The 15,106-nt window shown below is 42.0% G+C and overlaps 1 protein-coding gene across 1 annotated transcript; it reads left to right on the top strand.

Moving 5' to 3' along the window:
- The first annotated feature begins 2,154 nt into the window (after nucleotides 1-2,154).
- Nucleotides 2,155-14,873, top strand: cetn3 (centrin 3). The gene is made up of 5 exons (XM_084324495.1): nucleotides 2,155-2,243; nucleotides 2,844-2,979; nucleotides 4,213-4,327; nucleotides 10,135-10,326; nucleotides 13,686-14,873. The coding sequence occupies exons 1-5, from the start codon at nucleotides 2,227-2,229 to the stop codon at nucleotides 13,727-13,729; spliced, it is 504 nt and encodes a 167-aa protein (XP_084180621.1). The 5' UTR covers nucleotides 2,155-2,226; the 3' UTR covers nucleotides 13,730-14,873.
- The last annotated feature ends 233 nt before the right edge of the window (nucleotides 14,874-15,106 follow it).

Genomic DNA, 15,106 nt, shown 5'->3' with positions numbered 1-15,106 from the left:
TCTTCGCGGCCTCCTCTCTTCCTGGCTAACTGGCTCGTTATGAGAGCTAACGTTGGCTAGCTACTGTACCCGGTGCTGGCTAACTGGCTATCGTTATGAGAGCTAACGTTGGTAGCTACTGTACCTGGCGCTTGCTAACTGGCTCATTATGAGAGCTAACGTTGGCTAGCTAATGTACCTGGCGCTGGCTAACTGGCTCGTTATGAGAGCTAACGTTGGCTAGCTACTGTACCTGGCGCTGGCTAACTGGCTCGTTATGAGAGCTAACGTTGGCTAGCTACTGTACCTGGCGCTGGCTAACTGGCTCGTTATGAGAGCTAATGTTGGCTAGCTACTGTACCTGGTGCTGGCTAACTGGCTCGTTATGAGAGCTAACGTTGGTAGCTACTGTACCTGGTGCTGGCTAACTGGCTCGTTATGAGAGCTAACATTGGCTAGCTACTGTACCTGGCGCTGGCTAACTGGCTCGTTATGAGAGCTAACGTTGGTAGCTACTGTACCTGGTGCTGGCTAACTGCCTCGTTATGAGAGCTAACGTTGGTAGCTACTGTACCTGGCACTGGCTAACTGGCTCGTTATGAGAGCTAACATTGGCTAGCTACTGTACCTGGCGCTGGCTAACTGGCTCGTTATGAGAGCTAACGTTGGCTAGCTACTGTACCTGGCGCTGGCTAACTGGCTCGTTATGAGAGCTAATGTTGGCTAGCTAGTTAGCAAGATTGCACTGCTTACTAACTAACGTTGATAAACCCAGGTTTACCACACAGTTAAAACACAGCTACCGGTACTTACATTTGAGGATAAACTTTCATAAGAAGTTTCACTCAAGTTTCACTGTAGATGCCAAGGCTCCCTTGGCTCACCAAGTTGCCTGCATCAAATTCCAACATCCAATATACCATACAGGATGCCACGAGCATGCTCTACATGGAATCATCCATTTCTATCTACAGTAAAAGCTGTTCACATGTAAAGGGTTTTTATAAACTCATGTTAATTCTGTGCTCAATAGTTACATTTTATTACACATCATCCAATAAAATTTTCCAGGACAACTGTTTCTATTTCCATGTAATTGGTCACTTTTGCTCAGTTTCCATGCCTTTCCATACCTGGAAAATGAAAAAATGAATCCCATGTTTTCAATGTTTTCCAGGTACCGTGGGAACCCTGATTCTGCAATCTGTTAAATAAAGTTTTCATTCATTCATTCATTCATTCATTCATTCAGTAAAAAAAATAAAAGAGATACGAAAATTAGAAATATAGGCCTCTCTCTTATACATGCCTCCTCCTAATACAAGCCTGGTATCCACTACAGTTGAAACAAATACAAGCCGGGGTTACTATTAGAGGAATTATGGTATTCTATATATTTTTTGAAGTGACATATAAAAACGCCACTGTGCGTGCGTGCACGTGTGTGTGGGGGGGCCTCCACAAGAATCTGGCCCAGGGGCCTCTGAAGTCTTAATCTGGCCTTGATCATAATCACCTATATTTAAAAAAATCTATCTTTGTTCAGAATGACATTCTTTTGTTTTATTTCCTGTTCATGTTCTTACATAAATCTTATTCTAATATCTACTACTTTTTTGATATATAGGTAGGCAATGGAATGGATCTATGGAACTATGGATCAACGATGCAACGATGTATGTCCGTTTGAAAGGGGGCGGGCGGAAGTGTCACTTTAGTTCTATAGATATCTATGACTTTAGTTTAGACTTTAGAGGCATAGATATCTATGTTTAGAGGGACCACTCGTGGCTTAGAAGGACCCCTGCTGGGGGGAAAGCTGCACTGCAGAGCCAATCTGTCACTGTCCATTTCAAAATTAAAAAAGTCTTGCTTATTAAAATAATAAACAAGCATTACATTTGTCGTCTCAATCCCATATAGAGTTTGATAAACATAGAATTAAATGAGACTAAAAATAGGATATTATATGTGTTCTATGTTTAAATTTACAGAGCAACTCTACACTTCGACATTACAGTAAACGACTGCCAGATGAGTCTGACCATAGATATCTATATTCTATCTATGAGTCTGACAACGAGGTTTGCAGCACCTTGGACCAATCAGAGAGGACGTTACTGCAACCTAGAGACCAACCCACCAATAGCGGCGTGCAGCGCGGCTCAACGGATCTGTGAGCCTGGGGTTGTTTACATTCTGCCAGTTCTGTTGCCAGGTCTATTGTCGTCAAGTCAACCTTTCACAATGAGCCTGTCGTTAAGGTAAACACACCTTTAGCTGCTACACAATTCATTACGCTAATACTAATGTAATAATGTTGACTTCCATTGATTTACAGGCAGCATATATACATAGCATGGATAATAAGGCTAACTAGCTGCTAGTCGCAGCGGGGCTAACGTTAGGAAGATTAGCTGTCTTCTTGGTTTGCAATCTCAAGCTATTAACTTAGCTATAAGTTATCAACTGTAATGAAAACGTGTTCTGACTTGCAAGTCAGCCAGCAATCCTCTGAACTGTTCAACTAACGTTACTTTATAAATATACGTAACAGTACTGTATATTTGCATATCATATGTCACACAAATGTAACAGTACTATACACCTGTATGTCATGTATGTCCCTATGCCATAAATGTCATGTATCTTATGATTAATTGAAAATGGGGGACCCTGATGTAAACAAGACTAAAGTCTTTCTCTGGTCTGCATCCCCTTAACAATTGTGTGTATTGAGCCGTACTGTATTGTACCCATTCTGCACAATCTGTTAATAAAGTATTCATTCATTCATTCATTCATTCATTCATTCATTCATTCATTCATTCATTCATTCATTCATGTGTAAAATAATTTTGCAGAACTGAACTTGCAGCTGACAAAACCAAGCGCAAGAAGAGACGAGAGCTTACAGAGGAGCAGAAACATGAAATCAAAGAAGCTTTTGTGTTGTTCGATACTGATAAGGATAAAGAAATCGACTACCATGAACTCAAGGTACGGGGGGAAAGATATAGCAGCTGTATGTTTAGTGACGTCTCCTCTCCCAAGTTTTGACGTGACTACACACTATTAGAAGCTGCAGGGGACGCCGCGTCGCAGTATGTCGGTTGGATGTCTCATGTCTGAGTCCACTAAAAAGGATGATACCAAGGGAACTATAAAAGAAGGAAGGGTCATCATTCAAATCTATAGTCATCATACAGCACAAGTACAGTACAACAAAGATAAGTTTGGCATCCAACCAGAGTGCAAATGTAGCAGTAAAGTGCAACAACAATGTACAGGTGATTAAACTGGATACAAAATATACAAATTAGTACTACTACTGAGTGTAGTTCCAATCAGATGTATGTACAACGTTATAGTATAATATGTACAGTGATACAGGTGTAGAGACAGTATCACTGTACATATTATACTACAACTCTGTATAACCTGTCATTTTAACTTGCTTGGATGTCAGAATCATCAGCAATCTGTTGCATTGTTTCTAGCTAACGTTTGATTGTATATTTCCTCAGATAGCTGGTATATTTAAAATTTTAATACAGGATTTACTAGAATTGGCATCAAAGTCTTGACACCGAAGCAGAACATAGAACGCTGGTATTCTGATGTAATGGACACTTCCTTCTTTTATAGTTTCTTTGGACTATACAGGGATGTATTAATTAATTCATTGATTAAAATGTTTTGATTGGTGGCCGGGTAGCGCAGCGGACTAAGCGTCTGTTTACCACCACAGAGTCAGTGGGATCGAATCCGGCTGTGGTGCCTCCGGCTTGGCCGACCGTCCATACTAACACAATTGGCAGTGTTAGCGGGTGGGAAGCCGGCGAGGGTGGGTCCTGGTTGTTGTAAAAACATCGACTCCTACAGATCGGTCGGGGCGCCTGCACAGCAAGGTCGGGTCCTGGGGAGAGGTAGTGTGATCCTTCCACACGTTACACTCGCCCAGTGATAGTCCGCGCTGCCTGGTGAAAAGAAGTGGGGATTGGCTACACATGTGTCGGAGGAAGCATGTGATAGTCTCCGCCCTCCCAGACCGACGGTAGGGAGGGGTAAGTGCGCAACGACCAGGTAGGGGATTGGGAATTGGCATAACGACTAACATTGGGATGGGAGAAAAATCGGAAAGGGGGAAAAAGAGAAAGCAAACAAAAATAATTATTTTTTTGATTACCTTGCATGACACCAGTTTGAACCCCAACACAACTGTTCCAATAGGTGGCAATGCGTGCACTTGGCTTTGAAGTGAAGAAAGTAGATGTCCTGAAGATATTGAAGGACTACGACAGGGAGGGAAACGGGAGAATAACATTTGACGACTTCAACGAAGTGGGTGAGTCTCGCGCCGTTCACAGATTGTGAACAACAAGTCAGCAGGAGGGGGACATCTCTGGCAGCTGAGGCTTGGTGGTATTGTTGGTCAAATAACATCGAGCTTGAGTGTTACACACAGACATATTAGCAAGATAGGTAGTGATATAAGAATAGTAGCATAGGCGGCTGGGTGGCGCAGCGGACATTGCGCTCGTCACCAACGCAAGAGACACCGGGTTCGACTCCGGCTGTCGGCGTTGCCTCCGGCTTGGGCCGGCCGTCATACTAACTCAATTGGCAGAGTTAGCGGGTGGAAGTCGATGGGTGGTAATCTGGACGTTGTGGACAGCGACTCCTACAGGTCGGTCAGGGCGCCTGCACAGCAGAGACAGGAAGTAGTGGGGGTAGTGTGAGCCTCCCACACGTTACACCTCGCCAAATGAGAGTCCGCGCTGGCAGGTGAAAAGATGTGACAGGCTGCCTCCACATGTATCGGAGGGGACATGTGATGCAAGGCTTCTATCCTCCCTACAACCGGCCAGTGGGGGGCATATGCGAGCAACGTTCAAGACAGGGGAGGGGAGAATTGGCACAGCGAAATTGGGATAGGAGAAAAATAGAAAAAGAGGAGAAAATGTGGATAAAAAAAATAATAAAAGAATAGTAGCATAGTAGTAGGGTACATAATAGTAAAAATACAGTAAGTAAGAGGGTTAGGTATTTATTTATTTAAAAAAATTATTTCAGATATTGTTTGAAGATGTGTATTTTTAGTCGATGGTGGAAAATTGTCCGGGTTTCAGCTGTCCTGATTGTGGTGGGGAGTTCGTTCCACCATTGTGGAGCGAGGACAGAGAATAGCCTGCTTTGTTTTGATGTCCCCCCCCCCCCCCCCCCCAGGAGCTCTGATAGGAGTGGGTCTGAGGCGGCCAGAAGATGCAGAGCGTAGGGATCTTGAGGGTGTGTAGTAGTAGTTAGAGACCATATTCATACTCTTGGGTATATATTAGGGATGTGCATGACTGACCAAAATAATTTTAGAATAGTCTAATTCAGTAAATAAAAAATTCAGTTAAAATGTTCAGTTTCAGTTAAATTCAGTTATTCTTTTTAATAGAACGGATCATTAAAATCAAAGGGTATTGCACATAAATAGGCACTTCAGATAATCCTTCAGAACGTTTATCGGCTCAGCTGTGTGAACAAGCTGACCGACAATAAATCAAAATGACACCATTCACAATCGTAGCCTATAACAGCATTGCATTGGCCTATCAGCCGGTTTTAATAAATAAACAGAAACAGTAGCATGTGCATCTTTGTATTTTATTTTTTTATTATTTTTTAAACAAACATATAAACAAACATGACAACACACGATAAGATATACAAGCATTAATTGTCAGGGCACATCCAATGAGATCACATTTTAGTTAGTTGTCTTATATAAGATATACCCATAATACCTGTTATCTAAAAAAAAACTACACACATATGCTCAGCTCGAACCCCCCCTCCCGGACCCCACCTTGAGAAGTACCTCCACTATCCCTCGCACCTAACCAGACACTACCATTATAAGCTAGCTTTTATTCTCTCCACCACTTCTAACCACATTGACATTTTGGATTCATTGAGACCCAGAATTCTTGCTGTAGATATTTCATGGTAAATTACATCGAGATATGTAAGAAACCAAACTTTACGGCAAATTTTTTTCGGTTGAAACCAGCGTGATGCGATCAGCTTTTTGGCTACTGTGATACCCGATAAAACCAATCTCTTTAGCTGTGGATTCACTGCAAACTCAAAAACATCATTCAACAGCAATACCGAGGGGTGTACAGGTATATTCCAAGATACGAGTTTTGATATTTGTTGGGTCACATCTTTCCAGAATGCCTTAACTGGTGAGCAGTCCCAATACATGTGCATAAATGTCCCTTCGTCCCCATTTGTACATTGGGTGCATTTGGAATCTTGTTTGAGCCCCATTCGGCACAGTCTTATAGGAGTCAAGTATGTCCTGTGAATATAGTTAAGATTGATTTGTTGATGATCCGGGTTCCTTGATGTAAGTCGGACATTTGCCCAGGCTCCTTGCCAATCAAAGTCATTTTCCAGGTCTGGTATATCCCTCCTCCAGACAGAGTCAAGTTGGAGGGTTTCATACGAGGACGTTAGTAATTGATGATAAAATTCTGAAACAAAACCTCTCGATGTCTCTCTTGCGTAGAAGAATTTGTGGTATCTGTGGTGTTCAATTGGTCTGTCTAATGGAACACCGTGAGACTTCAAACATAGCTCTAACTGTTTGTGAAAAAGCCATGTGGACTTGGTGAGATTACATTTTTTGCGTATTTCTTTATCACTACAAAAACCCTGTTTGTTAAAAACATCCCCTAATGAGTGTATGCCTTGCTCTTCCCATATAGGGAATCTTATAGGTCGTTTTCCAATTAAGAGAGCATTGTTATTGAATAAGGGAGTATGATTGTGCCATTTTTGTGGGTTAGGATTTTTTTTTTGTGATTCACGCCATATCCGGATCGCATGAGTAATTATGGGGCAAAATTTTCGTTCACAGTGCTTGATTGGTAGTTTAGTGTATGCTATGTCCTTCAGTCTATGTGGGGCTACTATGTTTTCTTCTATTTTTCTCCAGGATGCTAATGCTTGGGAGTCAAACCATGTTGTCAATGGACTTAATGTGTACGCCTTAAAATATAGGAAAAAATCTGGAAATGCCATCTGCTTTATTTCTCTGTGCGGTGGATCTTTTTATACGTGGTGGTTTGTTATTCCAAATAAATTTGTATGTGGAGGAGTGTAATCTTTTCCAGTAACCCTCTGGAGGGGGTAACGGTAGCATTGAACAGAAGAAGTTGATTTTAGGTAGAACATCCATCTTAACTATTGATATCCGTGCTTGTACTGTGTTTTTAATTTTTGCCAATCTATCAAGGTCGTCTTTGATTTTGTTTTGGATTTTTGTGTAGTTGTGCTTCACCGTTTGTCTTATGGTAGGGAATATTTCCACTCCCAAGCATCTGAAATGTTTTACCATCGGTATCTGTCCTGGGAGGGTTGTATTTTTTTTTGCAGGGGTGTTAAGTGGAAGGAAAGCCGACTTCGGCCAATTTATCTTAAATCCCGATAAATCACCAAAGTCCTCAATCAACTTGAGCAGATGAGGCAATGTGGTGTTGGGGTTTTGCATGAACAATATTACATCGTCCGCATATAAACTAATTTTTTGTTGTGTGCCCTTGATTACGATTGGTTCTATGGATTGGGATTGTCTTATATATTGTGCTAAAGGCTCTAATGATAGATTGAACAGTCCGGGACTAAGAGGACAACCCTGTCTGGCAGAGCGTGATACCGGAAATATTTCGGAGATGATTGTGCCTGTTGTAATCATGGCCGATGGGTCTTTGTATAATACTTTAATCATATCGATGAATCCTTTTCCTAACCCCATCCTTTCTAGCACTGCCCACAGATACGTCCATTCCAGCCTGTCAAAGGCCTTCATAGCATCCAGGGACAGCATCGCCTTAGGTATGGTGTCCTCCTTGTCGGCATCAAGTACGTGCAGTATTCGTCTTATGTTCTCAGTGATCAGGCGGCCTCCTATGAAGCCAGTTTGGTCCGGGTGAACTAAAGACGTCATATGCTTTTGTAATCTGATGGCTAATACCTTAGAGTACAGTTTGATATCTGTTCCGAGGAGGCTTAAAGGTCTATAACTACCGCACTCGTTGGGGTCTTTGTCTTTTTTAAGGAGGACTGTTATGAGTGCAATATTGTCATTCTTATGGAAGTTCCCCTCCTTGACTGAGTATAAGATCATATTTAGTAATAAGGGGCCAATTATGTCCCAACAAGAAAGGTACATTTCTGATGGGAAACCGTCTCTTCCAGGAGCCTTACCACTTTTCATTGCGGTTATGGCCTTCTTGAGTTTCTCTAGTGTGATCGGTGTTTCTAACTGTTTAGCGTCATCCTCTGAAAGTTTAGGGAGAATAATTTGATTAAGAAATGTGTCCATTTTGTTTTGATCGAAGGTCGTTTCTGATTTATATAAGTCGGAGTAGAATACTTTGAATGTATCGTTTATTTTTACAGGATCTGTTACAAGTACTTGTTGTGCTCTAATGGTAGTTATATCTGCAAATGTTGCATTAATTCTTAATCGCATGGCTAATAGGTGGCTGGGTTTGGAACCATGGGAGTACTGCTGTTGTCTTGTGCTGCGTATTTGTATTTCCGATTGTTGTCTGTATATGGCATTGATCTCTATTTTTAGTACGTTAACTTGATTCTCTAGTCGAGTTGAGTTGTTGTATTTTAGAGAATTAAATAACGTTGAGTAAAGCGTTTCCAGCTCAGCCAGTTTTGTGCCTTGATTCTTGCGCATTTTGGAGGAAAAGCTATCCGTGAAATCTTTGATCATTCCCTTTACCGACATCCATATTATTCTGGGGTCTTGCACCGAGTTTGCGTTCTCCCGTTGGAATACTATAAGAGCTTCTTTGAGTTGTGTAATGAATTCTTTGTTATTAAGCAGCAACGAGTTAAATCGCCATCTTGGGGCTCGGGAGGACAGTATACCAAATGTACCTTTAAGGAGTAAATAACAGTGATCTGATAGTGCGTTGGGTATCATTTCCACTTCATAATTATCAAATAGTCTCTGTGATGCAAAGACATAATCTATTCTGGATAGTGTATTATGTCTCGCAGATCGACAAGAGTACTTTCGGGTCGTGGGATTAAGTAACCGCCATAAGTCATTTACACCTGTAATCTTCGACCAATCCTTTAATGCCTTCGATGAATTTTTTTGTTCGCTGGAAAAGGCGAGGTAAGATTTGTCCATCCTTGGGTTCCATATGGCATTAAAATCCGCTCCTATTATAAATGAGTAATCGGGAATGTCTAACATTGCATTGGTTAGTGTAGTGAAGAAATCTTCTTCGTACAAATTTGGGGCGTATACCGCTATCAACGCTATTTTCCTGTTCTTATGTTCAATCTTAGCTATAGTTATCCGACCTTCTACATCAGACCATACTCCCTTTAGTACAATATTCAACATGTGCATCTTTTAGTTCAATTACACTATGAAAATTAGGCTGCCTCTAAATATAAAAATTTATTAAAAGAATGGTTTTCTTAAAAAAAAATATATATTTTTATAAAAGTATAATAATTATATTAGGGCTGTCAAAATTAATGCTTTAACTTTGGAGATTAATTTAAATGATTTAAAGCATTAAAATAAATTAATCTAGATGAATCTATGGAGTGAAAAATCTTCAATCTTAGCGCCGCGCATATAAGAAAGAGGTCTAGCTGAGTCAATGTTGATGGTTTTGTTGAACATTTGTATTTCACAGGAGAGAAACTGTATTCAAAGAAAGCTATTAAAATAGTCTTTGAATCTAAATATACTTTCTTTGTGTTGATTTTACATTAATTTCCATGATTTTACTCAAGTAAATATCTGTTACAAGCTAAATTAGACTGCTGGCACGACTATTTGAAAATGTGAACTCATCCTTAGTATATATGTGTATGTCCTCCTCCCTCCCACAGTGACAGAGCTCCTCCTGGAGCAAGACCCGCAGCAGGAGGTGCTGAAGGCCTTCAAGCTGTTTGTTTGTCCTCCTCCTTCCTCCCACAGTGACAGAGCTCCTCCCGGAACTCATCCCTAGTATATATTTGTTTGTCCTCCTCCTTCCTCCCACAGTGACAGAGCTCCTCCTGGAACTCATCCCTAGTATATATTTGTTTGTCCTCCTCCTCTTCCTCCCACAGTGACAGACCTCATCCTGGAGCGAGACCCGCAGCAGGAGGTGATGAAGGCCTTCAAGCTGTTTGACGACGACGAGTCCGGGAAGATCAGCCTGCGGAACCTGCGGCGCGTGGCGCGGGAGCTGGGCGAGAACATCAGCGACGAGGAGCTGCGCAGCATGATCGACGAGTTCGACACCGACGGAGACGGAGAGAGTGAGTGACGGGGTTCGCACAAGGTCCTTGAAGTAACCCTTTCACTGCCACACAACAGCCGGTTAACCCTTTCACTGTGACAATACAGAAGGTTAGCCCTTTACTATCACACAACCGACGGCGATGCTCCATCATTAGCATCATTAGCTCCGCGGAGCATCGCCGTCGGTTGTGTGATAGTAAAGGGTTAACTTTCTGTCGTGTGGCAGTGAAAGGGTTAAAGTGCTTGATTTATTTTTTTACCAAAAAAAAGTCAAGGCCTGGAATTCCTTGAAAACAGCCCAATTCTTTAACACGGTGCTTAAAAGGTCCTTGAAATTCAAATCAACCATTCGCATTGAACAGTTTTCTTCATCCATGATCAAATTGTTCTGAATCAAGAAATCATTTATTTTCATTTAAAGTGTAACTGATTGTCGGAAATAGGTTTTAAGCCATACATATTGGATCCGATTTCTTAAAAAAAAAAAAAAGGATACAATTAACTTTTAAATGTTATTTTTTTTAAATGAAAAATAGTGCTTGAAAAAGTACTTGAAAGTCCTTGAATTTCATTTTGCAATGTCTGTGAACCCTGTATCTACAGTAGGTTGGGTTTTGATGGCCTACACACAATAATAGGTGATTTGAACACCATCACCATTTATCTTTACTTGCACAACCTAGTGTTGATGCTTAATCCTATTGACCTATTGAGTTCAAGTTTCTTTATTAGTTGTCATAGTTGTACAGAATACTTTTATACAAAATGCTTCTTTCTGTTACGCTCCAGAGACTGTGCTAGACAAAAATAGATAGGTATAAAATAAAATAAGTATAGCAAGTATAAAATAGAAGTCACGTACGTAGGCACAAGTGTTCAGTATGTACATATGTACAATGTTCAATGCAGAGTAGAAGTAACTGAGTTACCATACAATATACTAATATACAATATACTATATAGTGCAAATCAGAAATGGGATGAGGTACAATTTACAGTAAGGTGTAATGAGGTATGGGTTGTAGTGCAAATTCTGTACCAATAAATATAAAGTGTGTTTAGGTGTTCCAAAGTGTGTAAGTGGGTGCTGCAGTGAGTTGTTTGTTTAAAGTGAGTGTGTGCGTGTGGGTGTGTGTGCTGTGCTGTGAGTGCATTTGATGGTTGTTGCATAGTGTTATTGTTCGTTAAGCAGCCTGATGGCCTGGGGATAGAAGCTTCTTCTGAGTCTTTCTGTGCTTGCCATGAGACTCCGGTATCGCTTGCCTGACCGCAGCAGTTCAAAGAGGCAGTTGTTTGGGTGGCTGGAGTCTTTGATTTGAGATTTGACACTTCAAATATTTAGATTTATACACTTGAATATACACAAAAGTGTAGGTGTTAGTGTCATGCCAATGATGTATGGAATCTTGTACTTTAAATGTGATGTTAAAGCTCCTTTTTAGGTTTAAGCCAACATGGACCAGTGTTTTGCTTCACAGAGAAAAGGAAAAGCATTGAAACACTCCATGTCATGGTTGCCTGGATACAACGTAACTAGTGGTGCACGATATATCGGCCGCCGATATAATATTGGCTGATATGGTCAAAATGTCCGATGTCAAAATATAATATCGGCCGCCGATATAATACCAATACTTTTGGCTTTGGCCATTTAAGGCCTACTACTGTACTTTACCGTTTTTAACTGTTGTACAATGTTCACAGAATACAGTGACTTGGTCTCAAGTGAGTTAGATGTCTATTGAGAATACTCAGGGTTGGCTTATCCATAGTGTGAATTCCGGACACACTTGTATCCTTTATAAACATTTATTTTTATTTAAAATAATTTTTTTTATTTAACATGTTTTGGTCTTAAATTGTTTAAAAATATCAGTAATTTCTGAAAATAAATTACAAAGGTAAAAAAAAAAAGTGTTATGGAATGGAAGTTATGGAATGAAAATATCGAAATTATTATGAAATGGATGTTTCACTTGAGCCATCATGCTCCATAGAAATGCACTGGGAGATATATTGGCTGTGTCCCCAGAATGTGTTCACAAACCCCGGGGTTGGAGTGGCTGCTCTAGTGCCAACAAGCAGCCCCCCCCCCCCCCCCCCCAAACCATGGTCACTCTGTCTCTGCTCCCAGTACCCCCCCCCCCCCCCAAACCATGGTCACTCTGTCTCTGCTCCCTTCCCCCCCCCCCCCCCCCAAACCATGGTCACTCTGTCTCTGCTCCCAGTACCCCCCCCCCCCCCCCCCCAAACCATGGTCACTCTGTCTCTGCTCCCAGTACCCCCCCCCCCCCCCCCCCAAACCATGGTCACTCTGTCTCTGCTCCCAGTACCCCCCCCCCCCCCCCAAACCATGGTCACTCTGTCTCTGCTCCCAGTACCCCCCCCCCCCCCCAAACCATGGTCACTCTGTCTCTGCTCCCAGTAACCCCCCCCCAAACCATGGTCACTCTGTCTCTGCTCCCAGTACCCCCCCCCCCCCCCCCAAACCATGGTCACTCTGTCTCTGCTCCCAGTACCCCCCCCCCCCCCCCAAACCATGGTCACTCTGTCTCTGCTCCCAGTAACCCCCCCCCAAACCATGGTCACTCTGTCTCTGCTCCCAGTACCCCCCCCCCCCCAAACCATGGTCACTCTGTCTCTGCTCCCAGTACCCCCCCCCCCCCCCCCAAACCATGGTCACTCTGTCTCTGCTCCCAGTAACCCCCCCCCCCCCCCCCCCCCCCCCCCCCCAAACCATGGAGTTTTGTACTAAGAGATAATATTTATATTACACAGCAATCTTCATATGGGCCCTACAAACTATTTGGCACCCCAAATATCTTTGCCACTTTAGATGTTACTGATGTTTGGTCTTACCCATACAGACTTTTATCAAGAATGGGTATCTTCATTGGCTTAAAGTTATGACTATGTGACATTATTATTATTATTATGATATCAAATATATTATATCAAAATATTGTCTTCAGACATTTACCTTTTCAAAATACCGATACTTGACCAGAATATGCCACCTTGTGTGGTAGTGATTAGTAAAATGTCTGGTCTTGGCCCATGGGGAAGTGCTTGGGCACCCAAAGCCCCCCCCCCCCCCCCCCCCCCTGCACATGCCTGCTAGCTAGTAGCGAGCTGTACCCAGCATGCCAGTTCAGCGGTGTAACAGTTAATAGGGTCCCCACTCCCCTCTCAATATGCTACACAGTGTAGGTGCCGGTAAAGGAAAATATCACCGCAAGTGCTTGGCACCTTGGTCTGTACGGTATTCTTACGAGGCAGAACGTGTTGCAAAGAGTGTGTGTGGCACGTGTACAAATTCCCAATGACGCATTAGCCGCTGTAACCGAAATTCACCGTCTCTTGTTGTCTTTCACAGTAAACCAGGCGGAGTTCCTCTCCATAATGACAGGAGACTCGTGATTGGAAAACTGCAGTCCTTGGGTGGGTGTGGTGGTGGTGGTGGTGGTGGTGTTATTGAGGCCACTGCTGCTGCACTCTGAACGGGCGGAGCAGTCTACTGACTGGGCGGAGGAGCAGTCTACTGAGGATCAATGTTGGGATGAAGAGGACATAAAGAACGGTCGTCTTTGGGCCCTAAGGCATCTGTAAGTGGGGATGCACCGATCCCACTTTTTCAGTCCCGATACCGTTTGTCCCCCGAGGCTTTGGCTATCGGCCCGATACTGAGTAATACCGATCCTATCCATCACATTTAATGAACAGTAGACTTGGACCGTCGTTCTGGGGGTCATTGGATACAAAATTATTGAGATATAATACAAGTTTTCTCCATTAGAGAGAGTTAAGGTGTCAAAATCAAGTACATTTCTGGCACGTTAGATGTGTTTCTTTACTATCAGATTTTTGGATTCGGGAAATTCTATTTTGAATCTATTTTAGCCTCTGGTATCGGACCATTATCGGTGTTGGTACGTCCCTATCTGTACGTGGTGCTGAAGTGGCTTTTTCAGCCCATATTTCATACCCGATTAATGACCTGTTCCGAAACACCTGGGCCAGACTTCTTACACAACAATCGACCTTCTAAAAGAACCCTTCTTGTTGCAATATGTTGCAACGGGTTCCCTAGCAACAGCATTCCAGTGAAACCGTCTATAGTTTGTTTGAAGTTGTTTTATGTGTTGTTGAAAGTTACATGTCTTTTTTTTCTGTAGAATACCGACATCTACTTGCACAAAGTGCTTAAGTCTGTTTAATTTTGTAAAACCGCTTCAAGCTTGGATGCGCTGGATATATTGTTGATCTGTTCTAGAGTTACTGTATATAGAGCTACTGTATATAGAGTCTTGCATAGCCGCCACTCCCTCTCTTTCAGTCACAACTTGATATGACCGTACGGAAATATTTTATCTTAATTTCCAAAAATGGAAAGACCTGCGTCCGTGTGTAATCTTCTGTTTTGAAAGAAGGACAAAAAAAAACGACTTAAATTCCACAAAAGAATTAGACATTTTGTAGTTTAGCATTTTTAATGATGACATTGGTTGTGATGGTATTTCTACTTTGGATTATATAAAGTGTTTGGATGTGCTATTTATTTTATATACAATTAAATGTGTTTTGTCACAACATTAACTCTTTCTTTGGTATTTTCTTTGTTCTCTGTGTTGTTGCCTTGTTCAGATTCAATGATTCATCATTCTGCCATTCCACTGACTGTCCACTAGAGGGTGCTGGTGTCATTCAGGACAGCCACACAGGAGGCAGTAGGCTGTGTTGACGTCCTTGTGGACATCAATATAATATATTGATGTCAACACAGCCTACTTATTTACA

The sequence above is a fragment of the Notolepis coatsorum genome, assembly GCF_963971535.1.
Source record: "Notolepis coatsorum genome assembly, chromosome: 11".
Classification (NCBI taxonomy): Eukaryota; Metazoa; Chordata; class Actinopteri; order Aulopiformes; family Paralepididae; genus Notolepis; species Notolepis coatsorum.
The sequence above is the reverse complement of the archived record's forward strand: the minus strand, read 5'-3'. Positions and strand labels throughout refer to the sequence as shown.